This window comes from Mustela nivalis (assembly GCF_964662115.1).
Source record: "Mustela nivalis genome assembly, chromosome: 10".
NCBI classification, from domain to species: domain Eukaryota; kingdom Metazoa; phylum Chordata; class Mammalia; order Carnivora; family Mustelidae; genus Mustela; species Mustela nivalis.
In genome coordinates this window covers 82,847,959-82,872,433 of record NC_139029.1, presented here as the reverse complement: position 1 = coordinate 82,872,433, position 24,475 = coordinate 82,847,959, and the positions used below count along the sequence as shown (strand labels likewise).

The 24,475-nt window shown below is 37.2% G+C and overlaps 1 protein-coding gene across 3 annotated transcripts in view; it reads right to left on the bottom strand.

Annotated features, from left to right (window-relative positions):
- The window catches only part of MFSD14A (major facilitator superfamily domain containing 14A), a 42,403-nt gene that overhangs the window by 13,991 nt on the left and 3,937 nt on the right, over nucleotides 1-24,475 (bottom strand). For all 3 annotated transcript variants that reach the window (XM_082686506.1, XM_082686508.1, XM_082686507.1), the window contains exons 2-5: nucleotides 14,202-14,297; nucleotides 4,243-4,305; nucleotides 3,342-3,469; nucleotides 1,540-1,654 (exon numbers count right to left, since the gene is read on the bottom strand). In XM_082686506.1, the coding sequence (XP_082542632.1) occupies nucleotides 1,540-1,654; nucleotides 3,342-3,469; nucleotides 4,243-4,305; nucleotides 14,202-14,297 (402 nt within the window). The remainder of the gene's footprint in view (nucleotides 1-1,539; nucleotides 1,655-3,341; nucleotides 3,470-4,242; nucleotides 4,306-14,201; nucleotides 14,298-24,475) is intronic.

Here is a 24,475-nt window from a genome sequence, read left to right as displayed (position 1 = left end):
GGTAAATGTATCAACAGGAATCAAAGATGATAACTAAGTGCAGACAGAGAAGACCATGTTCTGTTATTTCATTTAAGTTTAATTTCTATTAAAAGCAAACCTACAGGGGCACCTGGGTAGCTCAGTTGGTTAAATCCTCTGACTTTTAGTTTGGGATCAGGTCAAGATCTCAGGGTTGCTGAGATGGAGCCCTACATCAGACTCATGCTCACTGCGGAGTCTGCTCTGCTTCAGATTCTCTCTCCCCCGCTGCCCCTCCCCCCACTCACTTGCTCAGTAACAAACAAAATCTTAAAAAAAAAAAGGCAAAACTACAAAGACAGATTGGGGATGGATGGCAGATGGCCTTTGGACAGATGGAAATGTTCTAAAACTGGATTGTGGTGGTATTTTGTTAGGGCAGATTTAGCAAATTAAAGATTTTTATTTATTTATTTTGGAGACAGGGAGCACTCACACATGCAAGTGGGGAGAGGGGAAGAGGGCCATCATCAACTTCGTATTGTTTAGCATTCTAAGTTTATGACTGAAATCAGTTTTTTTTTAAAAGTTTCTCACAATAGGTATTTTCCCCTAAAAACTTCCTAATCCATGATTCTTCGTGTCCTTTGAATCAAAGACAGTTTCTTGTAAAACTAAGATTCAGGCTGACACAGTACACAGTCAAAAGATCCTTGTCCTATATTTGCTGACACTCATCACTGTCTTGCTTCGATCTCATAATGACCTGTATGTTATCATGTCTCTGTTAGCCTTTTTATTCCTAGATTTAATGGACAAGAGATTACACCACCACCAAATACTTAATTTCTCAAAACAGTATTCAAAGGTTGGCAAACTGCCACCTTCTGGGTCAATCCAGCTAAGGATGGTTCTTACATTTTTTAAGAGATACACACACACATAGATACAGAATGAGACTCTATGTGGCCCACAAATTCACAGAAATGTTCTGCTGATCCCTGACCTATACATTAGCCTATTGCATTTTAGAGTAGCCATTAAATATTAGTAATGTTTAAAAACTCATGACATTAAATAATTCCTTATTTTTAGTATTTTTTAAAAAGATTTTATTTATTTATATGTTAGAGGGAGAGCAAAAGAGCACAAGCAAGAGGGAATAGCAGAGGGAGAGGGAGAAGCAGGTTCCCCGCTGAGCAGGGAGCCCCATGTGGGACCAGATCCCAGGACCCTAGGATCATGACCTGAGCTGCAGGCAGATACTTAACCAGCTGAACCACCTAGGGGTCCCAATTTTTAGTATTCTTTAAAAAGAACTTCTAAAAGGTAAAAATATTCTGTAATTTCAAACCTGATGTATATGACTACTACTAAAAAATCAAAATTTACAAGGCTTTGTACTGAAAAAAACTTTTGATATAAGTCATCCACTAGATAGTAATTGATGACTTCATTATGAAATGTATTTTATACAAAGAAGTAAATTTTGAATGCAAAGGCTTCACTTCTAATATGAAACAATTAAAAAACAAGGTATTTTCCCACAGATACAAAGAACAGAATAAATACACATACCAGTCCATAAGCCATACTTCTTTCATGTTCTTGGGTTATATCTGCCACATATGCAAATACCACGGAGAAAGTCACTGCAAAAACCCCAGAAACAGAGATAACAGCAAAATACCACCTAGGATCAGAAAAAAAATTGACAAGAACCATCAGAACAATTACCGTTACACCGTAACTTTCCTTTATTCCCTTAAGTGAGTTAGAGTAAAAAACAGCTAATTTCAGTCAATGGCTTACTAAGACAGTTCACGGACTCTTCTATAAATCATAAGCCATAGATATAAAGAAAATACACTCTTAGAAGTCACCCTTCAAAAGCAATTCAGTTACTATGCAGGAATACTTAAAATTAGACAATATATCCAGGTGAATATTTTACCCAACTGCTGAGCTGTTAAATGGCTTTATTGTTGGTTTTGCTAAAAAGAGCAACAAACTAAACTCTGTTGTAATTGATCCATTACTATTTCCCACCATAGCACTACACAAAACACAAAATTCAGTGGGTACAATGGAGAAACAAGTTACTCTCTATTTATTTTATGCCTCTAAAAACCAGATGCTTTTCCATAAGCTATATTTGGCTTTTCAGATGTTGGCAAAACAAACATTTCAGTCTTCACATAGAAGAAACCTGTGTGGCAATACTCATAAATGAAACAGAGAACAGACAATTACCGTAAAGAGTGAAAAAAGCTATTTTAAAAAGCAAACTACATTTCGGTATATATGATTTCAAAATAACTGGCCAGGAATAAAAAATTCCTATTGTAATGTTGAATGTTTAGTTTTAAATATCATGTGTCATCATAATGAACTTTCAAAATATTCCACTAGGGCTGTATTGCTTACTAAATTTTTTCTAATACAGTTTTTCACAGCCAATCTTTTGTTCATCTCCTAGACTCCTCTGGTACGATTTCACTTGAGTGATTAGCATTCATCAAGGGTTTGGCCTTCAGAATTGTATCAATCTAACCTACAAGAGGAAGATCCTGGCTCTTATATTCCCTTAGTCTTTATAGATAGCCATGGAAAATATAGCCCATCTGTGATGCAGAACTAACATTCATATGCAGTGGAGTAGAACATTAGGAGAATTAATAAAGCTACAACAAAACTGGGCTCTATTACCTTGAGAAAATCATTCTCATTGTTAGCTTTCCCTCCCTTCCTCCTCAGTGAAAGAATCCTGATTTCAGTTAACGACACCATGAACCTAGCATCTTGTAACAAGGAGGAGCATATGCCTGAAATTTGACCAGATACAAGCAGAGGTTGGATGAGAACTGTGTAGTTTCTTTATAGGAAGGCAGTGTGCTCTTCTTAGCCATTCCTTCCGTCTTGCTGCCTGAAGTGTGACACAAGCTGGAGCTCAGGCAGCCATACTGGACATTGGAGGTGCTAGCAGAGGATGGCAGAGCACAAAGATAGAAAAGGTCTGGTTCCCCAGAACCGCCAAACCAGCTCTACACTGTTCAACTCCTGACTTCTTTTATATGGAGAAAGAAAGAAGCTTCCTTGATGTTAAGCAACTATTATTTTGGGCTGTGAAATCCAAAAGCAGTTTATCGCCAATAGTCTACACACTTCCTATAGTAGTATCTAGTTCTAAAATCATTATGAACTATTACTTAGCCACAATAGTTTTAAGGACCCTCTCATCTGCATCAAAGAATACTGGAAGAATAAAATTAAAATCTATATAAAAGGTAAGATGGCAAAAAGGTGAACGAAATTAAGGACTATTCAGAAAACAATGAAGAAAATGATATTTAACCACTGTGATCTGATTATGCACATACCATGGGCTGATCTTCATTAAAGGAATTGGGGCACATGTGAAAAATACTGTTAGCAGCAAGAAGGATTTCCGACCCCAAACATCAGAAAGAGCACCAATAAGTGGGGCACTGAGGAATGACAACAACCCCTAAAAAAAAATAAATGAAAAAAAAAATGTATACAATCTATACCAATGAGCCAAAAATAAATCATTCTACTATCATAGAAGAATTTTTTTAAAGTTTATTTCTAACATAAGCATAATACCACCAAAACTTTAGATAACTTATTTCTTGTCTATGTAAAATTTGAAACTTTCCCAAGATTGTCCAGAATCACCTGCAGGGCTCTGGTTGCATGTTCATATGAAATGCTCTAATGAATTCCCAACACAATAATTCCACATTAGCAATTCTAGAAAGAATATCATGTTAGTTATCTGTTTTTATATTCATAGGCTAATTACCTATTTATAAACCTTGTTGGTCAAATGAAATCAAGAGTAGAGAGAATGTACAATAATCAAGACTTTATCATATAGTTTTATATTTATGTATTTTTTAATAGTTCTTTTCTCTTCAGGCTGTATGTTTGCTGTTAGCTTATAAAAGCATTTAGATCTCTGAAATAAAAATGCCAACACATAAATCTGTTATGATGTGGTTGATCATTATATGTAGTTGTATTTGAGTCAGATCATTTTTAGATGACCAACGAAAGTAAATATATTTTTCTTTAATAATAAAGATCATATTTAAAACCCAGTTCATTTTTGAAGTGTTAAGCAATCCCCCAAGATATACTCAAATTGTAAAAATTAACAGTGAATTTGTCTATTAACTAACTGTTATACTGGCAGAGGTATACACATGGAAGTGTATGTGCCTGTGCGTATGTGGGCAAATACATCACTGATCCTACCTTTACTCCTTGAATTAAGCCATTCATCAGAAATGTATGTTTGGGAAAGGTTTCATGTAATACCTAAAGAAAAAATACAAAATAAAAATCTCATACCACATTTTACTCTTAGTAAAACTTCTACATTTACAGTTTAAAACATACCTTCACAAAATTTTATTTCCTGTAAATTTTCAGTTTTGTCTGATGCTAGACATTTGAGTAAGTACTAATAATAGCAAACATTTATTTGGAATCTACGATGTCACAAAAGACTAAACTGGGCACTTTACATATATTATTTCCTTCAATTCCTCTTAATGATCCTACAAGAACACTGACAGAGGCAGAGGTTAAGCATCCTACACATGGTTACACAGTATGTAGCAAAACTGAAACTGAGCACAGGAAGCTGGGTTTAAAAGTCCATGCTTTTACTTACTATGTGGTGCCTTCACTGTTTGCCACATATTAACTGGCTTAGAACTCCTTTACAGACAGGTGCAGGCATTACTGAGATAGGAGACTGGGAGAATAGGGAAATTTTAATTGCTGAAAAGTGAATCTAGAAAGACACCATAAAGTAAGAAAAAGAAATCCCCACCTCTGAAAATGTGTAACAAGTTACTCTATTCTTTCTAAGACCAAGTCTCAAACCACAGAACATTAATTTATTCAATTGGCAGCAGTTGAACCACTGGGTAGCCACTGGTTGACAAAGCAACTAGAGGGAAAAATTACTGAAAAATGGGTTCCTGGGTGGCTCAGTGGGTTAAAGCCTCTGTCTTCAGCTCAGGTCATGATCTCAGGGTCCTGGGATTGAGCCCCTCATCGGGCTCTCTGCTCAGCAGGGAGCCTGCTTCCCCTCCTCTCTCTGCCTTGCCTCTCTGCCTACTTGTGATCTCTGTCCAATAAATAAATAAAAATCTTAAAAAATAAAAAAGATATTTTATAAAAAAATTACTGAAAAAATAAGGAGCAGCTACCATTTTTACAGCCTATGTGTCAGAGGCTTTATATATACTTTTATGTCATGCTAACAACATTATGGGTTATATAAAATATCACTCTACAGATGAGGCAACCAAGTTCTTGCTTGACTTAAAAGCCACTGCTTCTTCCATTATACATGCTGTTTCTCCAAAAAATACAAGAGAGAATGGCAATATGGAGAATAAGAAAGTTGGGAAATCTCTTTAGGAAGAAAAACTATGCTGAGTGTACATTCTGACATCTTATAAGAAAACCTTTAGAGGGGTTAAAATGCTCCCTTTTCTTCAGTTACTCTTATGCCCAAAACTAGAAATTTGACAAAAATGAACTCATATGTACAAATAAAGAAAATTAGAAATGAAATGTTTAGTCAAAGAAAATCATTAACATGGGGAAAAGCACATATTTATGATATTTGTTTATTTTGTCTCTAATATTTTATATGATATATATTACATATTTTCTCAACTGAAGGTGATTTTGACCCCCAGGGGTTATATAAGAATGTCTGAATACATTTTTGATTGTCAAAATTTGGATGGGGAGCTACATCTAAGAGGCAGAGATCAAGAATGCTGCAAAACACCTTATAGCACGCAGGTCAGCCCCTCACAACAAATAATCATTTGGCCCAAACTGTCCACGGTGCTAAAACTTTCTGTAAAGAACCAGACAGCAGGTATCTTTTTATAACTTTGTAAGCTATACAGTCTCTGTCACAAGTATTCAACTCAACAAAAACAGCCAAAGACTATATGTACAGGAATGGTCTGGCTGTGCCCCAAATAAAGCATTATTATGAAAAACAGGCTACTAACATGATGTATAGGATTTGCTCTATATATCTGGCCATAGTTTGCCAGTTCTTGCACTAAAGGAAAAGATTTAAACTCCCTAAAGTGATATCTCCAAACTTTTTGCAACAAATCAAATACAGTTTTCTTCCAATAATTACTAAGGGCCAAATCTTTGTAGGGATTAAAAAAAAAAAAAAAAATGTGTGTTGCAAAGAATGAAGACCATAATGAATGCCTACAAAAAGCTTTATGATATGCTAGATCTCACTGCTAATGATTCACTTTGCCAAGCTACCTTCCATTCCAACAATCTGGTCTTTTCACCATTTTAAATATTCTCATGCTTTCCAATATTCACTTTCATACAGGACATCATCTCCATCTGGCATGTTTGTTCCCCTCAACTTGCCTCTCTAGCCAACCCCAAACCTTCCAAATTGCACCTCTGTCACCCAACTTTCCTGTCCAAAGCAATCATTTCCTCTTTTAGAGCCAACAGGAAGTGATTATAGGACTCGACAGTCACAAAGGGTTTGTGAAATTTCTTTTATCACTGAATTACTTGGCTCTAGTATTTTTCAGTTTTTCATGTATTTAATATTTACCTCCTTTCAATTATATTTCAGAGTTCTTAAGGACAGGTACTAAATACACTATACCTTGCATTTAATTTGCCTTTATCTTGATTAGTGCCTCACAGAATGCCTTCATTTAGTAACTACTCACTAAATGCTCATAATTATCTGATACAGTTTAGTTTCCAAAGTGACTTAATATAATAATTATGCAATTAGCTAATGTTACAAAATAAAAATCTTTACAACCCCAAAAGGAATATAGTTAAATCTGGGGCACCTGGGTGGCTCAGTGGGTTAAGCCTCTGCCTTCAGCTTGGGTCATGATCTCAGGGTCCTGGGATAGAGTCCCTCATGGGGCTCTGCTCGACAGGGAGCCTACTTCCCCCTCGCCCCCGCCTGCCTCTCTGCCCCCTTGTGATCTCTTATCTGTCAAATAAATAAATGAGATCTTTAAAAAAAAAAAAAGTGTAGTTAAATTAAAATAAACAAACATTCCTGTTTTGATTTTTTTTTTTTTAAGATTTATTTATCAGGCAGGCAGAGAGAGAGGAGGAAGCAGGCTCCATGCTGAGCAGAGCGCCTCATGCAGGGCTTGAACCCAGAACCCTGAAACCATGACCTGAGCCAAAGGTAAAGGCCTAACCCGCTGAGACACCCAGGCGCCCCTCCTGTTTGATTTTTTAGCAAAATTTTTAACATAGAGACAAATCTAACAATACAAATGTGAAGATTTTTAATCTGTGAGGATCCTTTTAGCAGTGGACTTAGAGCCAAATAGGAAAAGATATAGTACTTCCCAAGAAATTTTATAGGTCATAAAATTTATGGAATTCTAAAACTTTTAGAAGAAACGGTCCTTAAAATATTAAATGCCTTAGGACTTCTCTGTAGCAAAGGCTGCTAAGCCATTTACATAGAAGAAATTCTGGAGAATTTTAGAGAATTCGAGTATAGGGTCTCGCTCCATAACACACATTGCATCTGAGCATCTGGGACCATCAAACACTGGCCTAGTTTTTCCAGAACCATAGATCAAAAAAGTTAAGTCACTTCTTAGCATTATGGATTCTTAAACCTATTATTCTCTTTATCTAATATATTAATCATCACTGATTGAATACCCACTATGAACCAAACATATAGCCTCTCAAAGTGTTAGACTTCAGTCTTTAAAAAATATTTGGCAGTCTAAAATTCTTTGTAGTGAATGTAAATCTCCTTGTAGGTGGAGACTTCACCATCCTCCCCTGGGCAGGTCCTCCACATTAAAACACAACTTTTGTTCTTTCACTGTGTTCTAGAGAACACAGGGTTCTAGAAGTTCTATGAGTTTAAGACTCAGAGATAAAGGAAATCACATGAAATTTTTTAAAAAGAATTCTTTAACTTGACATTGGTTTTGAAAACTAAGGCTAGGCACTCCTGGGTGGCTCAGTAGGTTTGGCGTCTGACTTCAGCTCAGGTCATGGTCCTGGGGTCCTGGGATGGAGCCCCTGAATCTAGTTCCTTGCTTGGCAGGGAGTCTGCTTCTCCCTCTGCCCCTTTCCTGCTTGTGTTCTTTCTCTCTCTCCTAATAAATAAATACAGTTTTGGGCGCCTGGGTGGCTCAGTGGGTTAAGCCGCTGCCTTCGGCTCAGGTCATGATCTCAGAGTCCTGGGATCGAGTCCCGCATTGGGCTCTCTGCTCAGCGGGGAGCCTGCTTCCCTCTCTCTCTCTCTCTGCTTGCCTCTCTGCCTACTTGTGATCTCTCTCTCTCTCTCTGTCAAATAAATAAATAAATAAATCTTAAAAAATAAAAATAAAATAAATAAATACAGTTTTTAAAAAAAGAAAACTAAGGCTAATAAATCCTAAACATCATAATCCTATTTATTATAATTAATGTATCTTAATATTAGTTGTCTGTTAAATGAATAAATCAAAGAAAATCTTTGAAATTTAAAATGCTAGAATGCCTCCCTGGCTCAGGCAGTTAAGCATTCAACTGGGGTCATGATACTAGGGTCCTGGGATGGAGTCCCATGTCAGGCTCCTTGCTCAGCAGGGAGCCTGTTTCTCCCTCTGCCTGTCATTCCCACTGCTTATGTGGTCTCTGACAAATAAACAAAAATCTTAAGAGAAAAAATTTAAAGTGCTAAAACTTTACAATTTTTGAGAGCTATGTATGGAGAGATACTGACTTAAAATACAAATAAACTGGGGTGCCTGGGTGGCTCAGTGGGTTAAAGCCACTGCCTTCCGCTCAGGTCATGATCTCAGGATCCTGGGCTCTCTGCTCTGCAGGGAGCCTGCTTCCTCCTCCCTCTCTCTCTCTCTCTCTGCCTACTTGTCTGTCAAACAAATAAATAAAATCTTAAAAGAAAAAATACAAATAAACTGAATTATAACTTCATCTTCATTCTTCCTTTTTTTTTTTTTTAAGATTTTATTTATTTATTTGAGAGAGAGAGTATGAGAAGTGGGAGGGTCGAAGGGCGAAGCATATTCCCTGCAGAGGAGGGAGCCCGATGGGGGACTCGATCCCAGGACTCCAGGATCATGACCTGAGCCAAAGGCAGTCACTTAACCAACTGAGCCACCCAGGCATCCCTTCATTCTTCCTTTTTAAAAAATAAATGTTAAGAGCTATGACTCTCTAGGTTATAATCCGTTTCAAAGCACATAAAATGGAAATAAAATGTTTAAAGTTAACTGACTTTTAGAAAGAGGGTGAAGTACTATGATTTGGTGCCTTCTTGTACCTTGAAATCGCCCTCCCCCATGTCCCCAACACCAACATGGGGGTGGGGAATAAGGGAGCATAGAAGTTTAAAACAAAGAGGATTGCCAGAAAGTCACCAACAAAAATCTGAAAGCAAAAAGCCTCAAAGTGAGCAAAATCTTTTTAAATCCACACTGAATTAATCTATTGGTTCTTAATTAGTGATATATATTAGATATATGAGAATCACTTCTAAAAAATTTGCATCTGAGCCTCACCCTGAAAGATTCTGACTTCAGCAGGATAGGGTACAAGGCCCAGATATTTTGATAAAACGCCCCAAGTATCATTAATATTCACTTCTAGTAAGAAAAAAAAAATCAGCGACAAATGCACATTTTAACTGCTGAAAATGTTTATCTCTGGTTGGCTGATTTGTCCCAACAAGAAAGGTAAAGTTTACCCTGAAGCCAAGATCTCTTATCAAACTGCTGATGCTTGACTGGAGGGGTAGGTAGGATTGCAGGGGATTTTTCTGTCCTTACACAATTCTATATTGCTTTATGTTTTACAACAAGCATACACTGCATCTCTAATTATTAAAAAAAGTATAAGGGCCTATTTAACCAGAGGGGCCCCACCTCGGTTGAACAGCCATTTTGTTGTTTATGCAGTAAAACTTAAATTTACCCTGCCCCCCACCATCCCCAGGGGCACTTACTTAAAAGCAAGTCCGGGGAAACCAGTCCCAGGTAACAAAGCCCAAATACAAGGGTGGGTCAGGTCAGGTGGAAATGACAGCCCGAATGCAGGGATGAGTTGGGTCAGGTGGAGACACCCAATCAGTAGAGCCCGGATATTGTCTCCCTAGCTACCAAGGAGTGTGGGCCCTGCCTTTTGGGTGCCAATTCTGACCAAGGAGATAGGCTAGTTCAAATGTCTACTATAGGGTAAATTGTAATTCAGTTGGCCACCCGTGAGTGACTTAGCATGACTGTGTAGCTTTCTCTGTGTGTTACAATCTCATTGGCCACCTGTGTGTGGCCAGGCCCAACCACATGGCCTTTGCTCTAGGAAAGTTAGTCTGTGAGGCAGGGAGGGGTCGCTCTCTCTGTAAGGGGCGGTCCCGACTGGTCGGTTTGATTCTTGATGCTTGGCTCGAAATAAAGCTTTGCTTGACCTTCGCTTTGTATCAGTCTTGCTCCTTTGACCATGAGCCTATTATTGGGGGACCCAACATTGGAGACCCAACAAAAGTAAGATATTATATAGAGAAAATAATTATATATACATGTGCTTCCACACACAATTTTCTTTAGAGATATTTCAAAGATTCTTGCCATTCCAATGCCTGCAGGCTGCAGTACCTGAAAGAATCTGCAATATAACAAATCTCAGCATTTAGATACAATCTAATCAGGACAGCTCAATCCTTGTTTTGCCTAGGTCTGTCCCACCCTATCCCCACCTGGATCTCCCCATCACACAAATAAAAATGTAGAACACAAAAACTGCAATTATTTAAAAATATGCATACATTACAGATAAGAAAAGAACTACAAAAATAAAATTCTGAGCCTAATATTCATTAATATATAAATTTTTTTCTGAGGACGCTTGACTTTAAAATTGTTAATGAAGTAAAATTGGGAAAAGATAAAGAGTAAGGACTATGATAGTATTACAGACAATTCTTCCTAATAACCACAACTCCATTTCGCCATTTAAAAATTCAGATATAGGGCGCCTGGGTGGCTCAGTGGGATAAAGCCTCTGCCTTCAGCTCAGGTCATGATCTCAGGGTCGTGGGATCGAGTCTCGCATCGGGCTCTCTGCTCTCTCTCTCTCTCTCTTGCTCTCGTTCTCTGCCTGCCTCTCTGCCTACTTGTAAAATAAATAAAATATTTAAAAAAATAAAATAAAATAAAAATAAAAATTCAGATATAAAGGTCAAATACGGGAATTAAGAATACTGTTTTAACAACCATGGTGAATAAATTCTTGCTATAAATCAAATAATTGGCAATATTATAGATATTATTACAAAAAATAGAATCATGCTGGCAAAAAAATAAATAAATAAAATCATTAAGTCCTCCCAAATTAGCAACTTTCATTTTCCTGATCAGAATGCAATTCAACATTTTATAAAGAAAAAAAAAGAAAAGAAAAAACAAATCAAAAGCACTACCCATTTTTTAGCTAACAAAAAAAGTAAAAATATACTAAGCACAAAGTTAGCTACAATAAATGAACTAAAAAACAAGCCTTTACGTCTAAATAACTGTACTCTTTCCTGTTCTTAAAGAAGACAGTCTCCTTTTGTCCAATTAGGAAAAAAAATATCAAAGTTAGACAAAAACCAGACCTATCTAAAGAATATATAATAGAGGAAATTTTTAAAAACTGCTATATATACTTTAAATCCTGTTGACAAATTATGGAAATATCACAAAAAGTTTTTTTGATGGCTCACAAACAACTACCCAAAACATTTTAATCTCTCTACTTAGCTACCCTTCAGACTGCTAATAATCTTAACTACCTAAATCACAGGTCTGAACGACTTACTCCCAGCCTTCCCCTAGGCTTAGCACTGGAACAAAGCAAGCCTAATTTCAAATACCAACTCTGCAGTTTACTATCATAGTAGCTGCAAATAAGCTGCTTAATTTTTCTAAACCTTAATTTTCTCGTCTGTATTATCAGGCTAATACCTCATCCATAATGGGACTTAGATGATTAGTAGTGATAATGCATTTCAAGTGCTTAGGACTGTACCTGAACCACCATAATATAAATATAAATGAACTGTTAACTATGATAAAGCTCAAGTACTTTTAACTAGGACTGATGCTTTTAAATAGGACTGATGCTCCACCAGATAGATTTATATGTTAAACTGGTAGCAGACTATTAAAAAAACCACTGGAACATGAAGGAAGCGAATATAAGTGTGAGACCACACAGTTATCACAGCATCTCAGTAACCCATGATATCAGGTTATTACAATATAATGAAGTTACAAATGTCATAATGAACTTTGCATCACCTGATGAAATTCCAAATCAGAGTATGGCATGGATTATGAAGGCAGGAAATGTATAAATTAATTTTTGAAGGACTCCCATCAGAAATTATTTTATTTATTTTTTTTTTTTAAAGATTTTATTTATTTATCTGACAGAGAGAGATCACAAGCAGGCAGAGAGGCAGGCAGAGAGAGAGAGGAGGAAGCATGCTCCCTGCTGAGCAGAGAGCCCGATGCGGGCCTCGATCCCAGGACCCTGAGATCATGACCTGAGCCGAAGGCAGCGGCTTAACCCACTGAGCCACCCAGGCGCCCTCCCATCAGAAATTATTAAATAAAAAAAGTTCGGGTATTTTAAAAGTCCATAGTTCAATTATTTTGAAAATCTATTAATGTACAATTGATGACCTATTACAAGTAAATCCTTTTTTTTTTTGGGGGGGGTGAAGATTTTATTTATTTATTTATTTGAGAGAGAGCGCACGTGAGCACAAGCACGGGGAGCAGGAGAGGAAAAGCAGGAAGCACGACGTGGGGCTCAATCCCAGAATCCTGAGATCACGACTTAAGCCAAAGGCAGTCACTTAACCAATCAAGCCACCCAGGTGCCCCCAAGTAAATCCTTCTTAAAAAGTAAAAGATCTCAACGAAAACAAACTCAAATCAGCATTCTTACAATTACATGTCAGGGAACTGCTACTATTCAGGGAACTATTCTAACTTGCAATGCATGACTTATTTATAGAAGAAACTATGTTTACTTGAGATTTCCCGTTCTTATGAATTGTGTTTTTGGGTTTGTTTGTTTTTTTAAAGATTCTGTTTATTTGACAGAAACAGACAGGGATCACAAGTAGGCAGGCAGAGTGAGGGGGGAAGAAGGCTCTCTGCTGAGCAGAGAGACTGATAAGGGGCTCGATCCCAGGACCCTGAGATCATGACCTGAGCCGAAGGCAGAGGCTTAACCCACTGACCCACCCATGTGCCCCCTGAATTGTGTTTTAACAGTACTGATGAATATGCCCTATATATTCAAAACAACTATTAAACATCCATATTTTATGTAGCTCCAGTAATGATTATGTAGCCATATAATATGGAGATACATGGAATGGAAATTTTTTCTTTTTTAGAACATAAATCTACTTATATGACCATATAATTTATTTATAAAAGCTTTTGTGAAAACCTTTCCTGTGTAACAAACAATCTCAAAAAATATAATGAAGCATATCACTTTAAAATTCTGTTAGATTTGGTAAGCTATACATTTATCCTAATTACACCTTTCAAGGTATTACTTCCATAACTCCTCCTTCCTTTATTCCATTCCCCTGATCTACATCAAAAGGAGAAAACTAGTTATCACCTGAATTGTTTGGACTAGCAGGGACGTCTTTTCTAAGGTTCTAAACCTTGGGATATTTGGGCAAAATCAGCTTAGGGTTGTAAAAATGTTACCTCTCGAGACTTGCCCTAACCTAAGAGAAACTTGCATTTGGAAAATGCAGCTGCATGAATGAATCTCAAAATAAGAATGCTGAGTAATTCAAGTCATAGATAACATTTTTCCTAAGCCTCTCAGTTTAAGAATCCCATCTACCCTATCCAGAGTGGGGAATGAGCCCCTGCTTACCCAAGGGCAGTATTCACAAGAAGAATCTCACCCAGCCAAGCCCTCCCCACAAAGTAAGGGAGAATTAAAGGTTGGAAAAGACAACTAAACCAGTAAAATACAGTACTGAAGAGCTGATAATATTGGTGTAAGAATTCACCATGGAAAGGTAAAAAAAAAAAAAAGGACCACCTTTCCCACCCCCCTGAAACTGAACAAAAAGAGATTTAAGTCCATAATAAATAAATTAAAAGATTACTTACCACCAAGGTGGGTGCTGTCAATAATCCCCAAGCAAAAAACTCCAAAAAGATGACGATAACCGCATGGTAGACACTAGGAGAACCTATTCCTTGAGGCTATAAAAACAGATTTTAAAGAAGTTAACAGTGCATTCCAGAATGACTAACAATTATGGCAACAGTCAATATTTACTGGGATCATACATGTACTGGCACTATGTGAAACGTCTGAATAACTTGCTGTCCCTATCCTCAAGGTAAGCACATGTGTCCCTGGCCATCACATAAGCACGGTGCGCAACAGTAACACAGAGTCTAGGATTTGGACGGGAATATCAGACTTCCCAGAGGGAGATTAAAGGACCACGGCTGGGAATGAATTTATTCAAGATCTCATTCATTCAACAAACATTTACAGAGCAACTACTATGCACCAGAGGTGCAAGATTATAAAAACCATTAAAACATATTCCCTGATCTCAAGGAACTCACAGGCCAGAGAGGAAAAAAACCTCATTCTACATCATCTGCTTATGTGCAAATGCAATAAAAGAGATACATAGAAGTAAGGAAGCAAGGAAAGAGTATGACAAGAAAAGGAGGTAGTATGGACAATCTTACCAGAGAAAGCCATAATGTGTATGTGCTGCCAAAGCGAGCACGAGAAAGCCATAATGAAACAGAGAAGTGCCATGACAGCTGAAGACTGATGAGAATAAAGGAATAATCATGGAGTAAAGAGAGGAAGGCAGAAGAGGCAGCTTCTAAGCTTTGTTAAGGAGTTTCTCATCATTACTCCAGAGGCACAAAGAACCCCTAAAGGGTTTCAAGCAAGAGAATGGTGTGAGGAGACCTGCATTTCTTTAGTACACCATGATGATTTCCTAAAGCTGGAAACCAGGGAGCAAACTGCATGTAAAAGAAGGCTATTTCAATCAGTTTCAAGAAGAAATGATGAGGGCGTAAAATGAGGAGTGGCAAGGACACTGGAGGGGAGGTAATGGAAATAAGTACAGAGGATGTGAAAGTGGCAGCACTTGAGAAATCTGGGAGGGAGAGTGAAGAACAACTTCAAATTTTTAGCTTGGTTGTCTACTAGTGGAAGCTGGTAGCGTCGCAGCTCTTTTTTCCCCAAGAGGCTTGGATTTACTTCATGTACTAAGACACTGCCCCTTGTACTTGAAACATTTCTATCATCTTTTGAGGACGCACTAAAACAATGAGTTAGCATGATGATGTCTGAAACCACCAGAGTGGGTGAGATTACAGGGAGAAGAGGAAGTGAGAAAAGAGAAGTGGGCTAAGACCAGACTCTAAGAAACACCAACATTTAGTGGGCAGAGGAAAATGAACCACGACAAAAATAAAGGAAAAAGTCAGAGAAATACCAGGACACTTAAGAGAATACAGTGTTACAAATGACAAAGGATCAGTTTTAGGAAGGGGTGATGCCCAGTTCCAAACAGAGCAAGTAAAGTTAATTTAAGAAAAGGTCAAAACACAACCCTAGGATTTAGTAAGGTCCAAGCTGTTGTTCACCACTTCATATAGTCAGTCCTCGGTGAAATGCTTAGTAGAATGTCTCAGGACCTTTCACATGCTAATTTACATTATGAATTTCCAAGAAGATACAGTATGCACTGGATTCCAAACTTGATGGAATCCTTCTTTCATAGAACTGGCAGTATCTCATGGCCATTTGAGTTCCTTGTAAAACTATTTGGGAAGTGCTGATAAAAAGATAATTACAGAACAATATGGATAAACATAGACACAGCAAAAAAACTGGAAGAAAATGATGTTAAAAGTGACTGTTTCAGTGAAGAGCATTCAGTTGGTTGAGGAGAATGTCAGTGAAGGCTTCGTAGGGAGGTAGGCAGTATTATCTGAGACCTGGAAGCACAGTGGGAAAGATGTAGGGATTGTCAGGTGCGTATGTGTTTTTGGAGGGCAGGATGTCAGTGGAGGGTAATGATGGTCAAGAGTGTCTGAGGTAAGGGAATAGCATACGCAAAGTCCAGAAGACAGGAAACATCACAGCTTCTTTCAGTACCTGATGTCTAAGGAGAAGAGGTAAAAGAAGTTGCAAGGTGAGGAGAAATGAAACTGAAAAGGTGACTTGAAAAGTCACATGCAGACCTTTAACTTGCAGGCAGCAGAGTAACCGAAACATTTCAAGCCAGAGTTAACATCACATCATAGGACTTTTTGGAACAGTAACTTTCACTGCAGTGTGTCAAAGACTTTGAAAGGGAGGGAGGAAGACCAGAGGCAGGCTACTGAAGAAACAACAGGGGAGAGGTAACAGTAACTATAATAAGATAGTGGTAGTAGGATTAGAGAAAGTGAATAGAATGCAAAAAACACTTAAGAGGTTGAATCAAAAGGACTCAATGACTGGCAAGATGTAGCAGAGGACAAATAAGGGAAAATCAAAGATGAAAAGATAAGACTTCTGTGGTTTAGTCAGCCATACTGTGAGGAAAGAAGAAAGAACAAAAGATTCATTATTTCAAGATTTTATTTGACAGAGAGAGAGAAAGAGCGCACAAGCAGGGGAAGCAGAAGAGGGAGGAGGAGGCTCTCCACTGAGCAGGGAGCTCAATGTGGGGCTCAATCCCAGGAAGGACCCTGGGATCATGACCTGAGCCAAAGGCAGACACTAACCGACCAAGCCACCTAGGCTCCCCAAGATTAATCCATTTTAGGCATCCTAGCTTGAGAAAAACATGCACAACTGAATTTGAAGACGACAAACTGAGGACCAAATGGAAGAAATAATGATTAATATCTAGATAAAGCATTCACAAAAACCAATTCAAAAGTACTAAGACACCATAAAAATAAAACAGATAAAATTGGTTTTAAAAATAGCTAATAACAGGGATGCCTGGGTGTGTCCACTAGCTAAGTGTCTGCCTTCAGCTCAGTTCCTGACCCCTGCGTCCTGGGATTGAGCACTGCATGGAGCTCCCTGCTCAGTGGGAAGCCTACTTATCCTGCTGCCTGCTGCTCTCTCCCTGCTTGTGCTCACCTTCCCTCTCTTTAAGTAAAAAAAAAAAAAAAAAAAAAAAAAAAAATCTTAAAAAAAAAAAAAGCTAATAACATTCTATCCTATGAAAATAATCAAACATTCAGAAAAAGCTCTAGCATTAAGATGTTCATGGCCAAAAAAAAAAAAAAAAAAAAAAAGATGTTCACGGCAGCATCATTTATAGTAGGATATATGGAAATCTAATTATGGAAACCTAAATCAGACAGAATATGCAGTCAAAAATTGTTTATGGATCATCTTTTTGTTTTAAAGATTTTATTTATTTATTTGACAGAGATCACAAGTAGGCAGAGAGGCAGGCAGAGAGAGAGAGTAGGGGAAGCAGGCTCCCTGCTGAGCAGAGAGCCGATGAGGGGATCGATCCCAACACCCTGGGATTATGACCTGAGCCGAAGGCAGACGCTCAACGACTGAACCACCCAGGTGCCCCTGTTTATGGATCATCTTTAATGATATGTGAAAATCCTTATGGAAATGTTAAGTTTAAAAAAAAACAAAAGCAGGAAGATATAAAATTGTAAGTGTCAAATAATTTCAACTCTGAAAAACAAAACAAAAACTCACCTCAGTGTTAATTAGGTAGCAATTTTAAGGGATGTAAAGTGATGATGTTGTTCTGAATTTTCTAAATCTTTTCTAATAAGCATACCCTTACTTGACATACAAGGAATGTTTTGCTTATTTAAGAGAAAAACTAGAAACTAGAATAGAAAAAGATAGTTAGATATACTGCTCCTTCTGAGCTATTCTCTCTCATTTCCCAGAACTAGGAAGAAAATGTGTGTGTGTGTGTGTGTGTGTGTGTGTTTTAAGATTTATGAGCAAGAGAGCACACACGCACACACACACGCAAGTGTGTGAGCAGAGCACCCCAAGGGAAGCCCAACTTGGGGCTTCATCCCACAACCCATGAGATCATGACCGGAGCCTGAAACCAAGAGTTGGATGCTCAACTGACTGAGCCATCTAGGCACCCTTAGGTTCATATTTTTAAAGCAAGGGATGGGGTGGTGGGGGAGAGATAGGCATATTTGCTTATCCTAAAGTACTGGTAATTTTGAGAGCTGTATTGTGTCTATATTCATCTCTTTTGTTTTCAATAAATTTAAAAGTAATACAAGATCTTGGGGGGTGTCTGAGTGGCTCAGTCTGTTTAGTGACTGACTCTTTTTGTTTTTTTAAAGATTTTATTTATTTGAGAGAGAGAGAGAGATCACAAGTAGGCAGAAAGACAGGCAGAGGTAGAGGGGGAAGCAGTCTCCCTGCTGAGCAGAGAGCCTGATGTGGGGGTCAATCCCAGGACCCTGAGATCATGACCTGAGCTGATGGCAGAGGCTTAACCCACTGAGCCACTCAGGCGCCCCTCAGCTCAATTCTGAGTTCAAGTCTGCTTTGGGCTCCATGCTGGGAGTGGAGCCTCCTAAATAAATATAATAATAATAATAATAAAAAAATACAAGATCTTAATAAAATTGACAAATCTTAAAAATATTTTACTGATTTAAAATAACAAATACCTCTAGGTAGAACTTTTGACTCAAGGTCTAGTGGTTTTAAAGGAATACCTATCCACTAGCAAAAACCTAGGACAATTAGGGAATGAATACCAGGATCATGGCCTGGGCAGAAAGACCAGGGGAAGGTTCATAGACAAGTAGGTACAGATTTTTGACACTGTGAGTAGTTTACAGCATTAAGAGTAGAGAATTCGGATAATGAGATTATATCAACAGATGGCATCTGAGGGGGTTCAAGAGAATTCAAAGAGGTACAATGTGGAAAATTAAAAAAAAAAAAAATCTGAACATGAACTACCCCAACTCAACCCCAAATGCCAAGATATGATACCTATAACCATAATAATTACTATATCAAAAGTCTTTGACAGCTGAGCAATTTCTCTCTTTTTAAAAGATTTTATTTATTTATTTGACACAGAAGAAGAGATCACAAGTAGGCAGAAAGAGAGGGGGAAGCAGGCTGCCCGCTGAGTAGAGAGCCTGATGTGGGGCTCGATCCCAGGACCCCAATATCATGACCTGAGCCAGAGGCAGAGGCTTAACCCACTGAGCCACCCAGGCTCCCCTGAGTAATTTCTCTCTTAAAGAGATATGGTTTCATGACAGTCACCTCTAACTTCAACTTCCAAAGTCAGGTACAATATCCTTTAACCTCACCTCCACCCTCCCATCTAATTTGTCATTTTCCAAATCTGTTTCCACTGGAAACAGAATACGGTTTCATCATCTAGGTTTTTGTACTTAATTACTCTTCTAGCCTATAAAACAAGATATCTTCCACAAATTTATATTTCGCTATGCAAAGTACTTCTTTCATTTTATCCTAAATTTCCCTTTTTTAAGCTCATGCTCTCTCAGACAGGCCCAATGCTTTATTATTCTTTGATCTGGAGCATCTGGTACATGCATAGCACAAAGGTGTTTAATGAATGTTTGTAGAAAGTAAATGAATTACTCTTTAAGTCCCTTCTATCACTTTAGATATTCAGTATAATTACTGTATTTAAATATTGCTAAAAGGGCAGTATCTTTATTCGTTAATTAAGCTAGCAACGTCTCCTATTAAGATCCTCCTCTATGATTTAATATCCCACTATTGACTACTGTGTAGCTATCACATGGATTTAACATGGATTTAACATTTACACATACACTAGATTAAAATAATAATGAAATGAATATTGAAAACATAATCGTTTACATTCAAAATCTTATTTCTCTTCCTAACAACCTTTTCAACTGGACATTATTATCTCCATTTTATAGTCTAATGCAGCAAATAAGAGATGGAATGGAATCTATCCAGGAAACTCCAGAGCCCAAGTCTGGAGTTATGCTAGTTGCAGTGGTTAAGTTACACTGATATGTTGCCATAGACTGTTAACTCTTAAATGTAGGAATCTACATTTTTTCCATTTTAGTATTCAGCGTGTAGCACAATGCCTAGTATAGAACCATGGTATAGAACCTAGTATAGTGACCATGGATTGATTAATACTCCTAATCATGCGATTACTAAGCTGCTAGGGAAATTAAGTTAGTCTACCTCTCTCAGCAATAAGAGGTAATTAATCTCTTAGCTAAATCCTTGTCTAGCTCCCAAATTGTAAGCCTATGATTGCCTAATCAATATGGGTTTATGAATCCAGCAGTTATTATGCAGAATGTTGGCTTTAATAACTTATGTTGTATACTTATCAGTGAACCAGGGTCTTATATAGACTGATGGCCAGGAGACAAAAAGTAATTCTACCTATAACTGGGCATTATAATCCCATTTATTAAACAGAATTTATCATGTGAGTAAACAATGAGAATGAGCTAAACTGAGACTCATTCTTCAAAACAACTGGCCTAGACTATTAAAAATTATTGATATAATAAAAAACAAAAAAATTATTCTAGACTGAAGAGTCATGGCAACTAAATGAATGGTTAAATTCTGTATCCAAAAACAAAGACAATTATAAGCGAGATTATTGGGACAATTAGAGAAATGTGACTATTGCCAATATATTATCTAATAGTATTATATAAATGTTAAATTTTCTGAATGTGGTGATAATATTGTAGTTATGTGGGAGAATATCCTTTATCTTAGGTGATACAATCTTATTGTTTTAGAGGTAAAGTGTCTTGATGTCTACAACTAATTCTCTAATGGTTCAGAAAAAATAGGAGGATGTATAGAGGAAAAAAATGTGACAAAATGTTCATTTGTGATTGTGAATCTACGGGATGAGCAAATGAATACTCATTATGCTATTTTTGCAACTTTTCTGTAGTTTTGAAGATTTTCAAAATAAAGGGAAAAATAAAAAACATGGTAAGAACTAAAATACGGTATAAGGGAGAATAATTTTGAACTCAGAATTTAATTTTGACAAGTTATCAATAAAAAATGAGAGTAAAATATAGATTCAGAAAGAAACACTGACTTTTTCTTGGAACAATACACAACTAAGCTAAAATAAGATAATGTAAAAGTCTTACACACCTAAAAAAAAAAAGATGCTTAGTTACAGGCATCTAAGAATTGTAGTTTTTCATAGAAGAACATTAAAAAAAAAAAAGTACTGTTAACTACAAAGCTGCTTTCATGGGATTCTGATACATTATGGCATAACTAGGGGGAATATAAAACTTTATTGCTGGTATCTGGTATCATGTTTCTTTTCTCACACAGTCAAGTGGTGCTTTCCTTAATTACTCCGATTTTAATCAAGCAAAGCAAGAAATATTACCTCCATGGAACAAAAAGAAAACAAAACCAATCCTCAGTTTCCTGGAAGTATGAATCACCATAAACATTTTTTAACACTATTATATTAATTAAGCCATTTTGGTTTAATTTGCAGTGAGGCTTTAGATTTTATTTATATACTATGGATCAATTTTAAAGACAGATATTTAATATCTGTTTTATCACAGAAGTGAGATATTAGTTAGATTGGTCCTAAATAGAAATTAGAACTACTTCGTAAACATATTTAACAAAAATATAACGAGATCAAGTTTTACTCTTAAATAACAAAACAAACAAAAAAAAATAGAACTTAAGATTGTATTACCTTGTGGTAAATTTTTTTTTTAAGATTTATTTTTAAATAATCTCTACACCCAAGATGAGGTTCAAACTTACAATCCTAAAATCAAGAACTGCACACTCCACCAAATGAGCCAGCCAGAATCCCCATTTTGTGGTAAATTTTCAAAAGATTAAGCAACATTACTGCCCATCACATCCCCTCCATTCTTAGGAGGAAAAGATGTAACCACTAAATCAAGTTAAGCCATCATTCAATTAAGTGCTTATCCCCATGAACATCTTTAATGGGTTACATGGTTCAAATGACTACAAACTGAACTAACAATGAAAAATAAAATCGAAAATAAAAAACCACCAACAACACAAACATCAAACTATCATCGACACCTAGGACGGAGCCTAAACTTGGTATGATCTCTAATTAGTCAATTTATACAGCTAAATGAATTATTACGTACCACCCCTTATTTTAGAAAAAGACTCCCTAAGAAGAGAAAGTATCTTATGTGGTAGAATTCATAATATCTTATATATTATTGATAAAGTAGACCCATTATTTATTTACCTTTTAAAGATTTTTATTTATTTGTCAGAGAGAGAGAGAGCGCACAAGCAGAGGGAGCTGCAAGCAGAGGGAGTGGGAGAAGCACGTTACCCACTAAGCAAGGAACTCAATCCGGAACTCAGTCCCAGAACCCTGGGATCATGTCCTGAAACAAAAGCAGGCGCTTAACTGACTGAGCCACCCAGATGTCCCAAGACCTATTATTTAGAATAAGCTATTATATCTGGCCCTCAAAGAGATAAAACTGTTTCAGGGATCTTAATATACCCTGGCTGCAACTGTGGAATGTTACTTTGACACTTCTAAGTCAAAATAATGCTAAAAGACAACTTGAGCTTTTAAATAATAGAAAAACTGACATCATAAATACCTGTCAGAATACTACCTGGAACAAGCTATTCTTTTTCTTTTTTAAAGATTCTATTTATTTATTTGACAGAGAGAAATCACAAGTAGTCGGAGAGGCAGGCAGAGAGAGAGAGAGGAGGAAGCAGGCTCCCTGCTGAGCAGAGAGCCCGATGCGGGACTCGATCTCAGGACCCTGAGATCATGACCTGAGCCGAAGGCAGCGGCTTAACCCACTGAGCCACCCAGGCATCCCCAAGCTATTCTTTTTCAACTTCAAACTTTGGTAGCTGTAAATGAGCTACAGTTCAACTAATAGTGAATTTCTGCAGGTGCTATGATTATTGGGAAGCAGGACTTTATACTTAGGACGAACAGGATATATAATCTAAAAAATCTGCTTACTAATTTATCCCCAAACATACTAACCAAAGCAAATGTTGAACCATACCATGGAGGGAAGGAGATAAGTCATTCATGGTACTATCTGACACAAGTTTACCAAAGATAGTATATTTATCCTGATGTTTCTGGGCATGGGCTACTGACTTCAGAAAACACTTGTGCTTTGAAGGCACTGTCGCCCCCCTCACAGTTAGACAGTTAGCAGCTCTCAGGGGACTAAGGGCTATCCTGCAACTGCCTCAGCCATCTTTGTAGGTGAAGGAAGCAAAGGATCAGAGCTTGGGTCCAGACTTTTGAAATGGTTGCAGACTCCTATTTACATACTTAAACTCAAAGATACAAGGAATAAAAATCTGGTGCTTTGCTTCTCTGGGTATATTTCATTTTGCAAATACCAATTTTATGTTTTATGTTTTCAACAACGCAATTCACACACGCTGGACTTTCTATCAAATCTTTAGTCATTTTACCAATTTATTTGTGAAAAAATTGGACATTTTTCCCTTTGTCAGAGATGCAGTCCCACAACTGTATTAACAAAACAGGGCACCTGGGTGGCTTAGTGGGTTAAAGCCTCTGCCTTCAGCTCAGGTCATGGTCCCAGGGTCCTGGGATGGAGACCCACATCAGGCTCTCTGCTCAGCAGGGAGCCCGCTTCCTCCTCTCTCTCTGCCTGACTCTCTGCCTACTTGTTATCTCTCTCTCTGTCAAATAAATAAATAAAATCTTAAAAAAAAATAAAGATCATGTTAAAAAAATAAGCAAACTTCAAAAAACCATTTAAAAGTTCTATTTTTGACAATACAAATACTTCATCTATGTAACTCTTTAGCTCTTAGCCTCTAATAGAAGTGTTTATAAACAATCTGTTAATAAATACATGGTAAGAATTTAACAACAAAACTGAAGTATTCTAAAATGTTAGAATGCACTTTTAATTCAACCAACTTAAATGGTCTGCACTGAATAATACATAAATATGTCACACTCATTAAAATTTGTAACAAAAGGGACACCTGGGTGGCTCAGTGGGTTAAGGCCTCTGCCTTCCACTCAGGTCGTGGTCCCAGGGTCCTGGGATCCAGCCCGCATCTGGCTCTCTGCTCAGCAGAGAGCCTGCTTCCCCACCCACCCACCCCACCCCCCGCCTCTCTGCCTACTTGTGGTCTCTGACTGTCAAATAAATAAATAAATAAAATCTAAAAAAAAAAAAAAAATTTTTTTGTAACAAAAACTGTATTTCCATATAAGGATGCTTCAGAAAGTAAATCCACCAATAATATTACAATTACTTTCATCAGTAAAATGGTATACAGTAAAATGGTATACAAAAACGGTATATAGGTATAAATATAT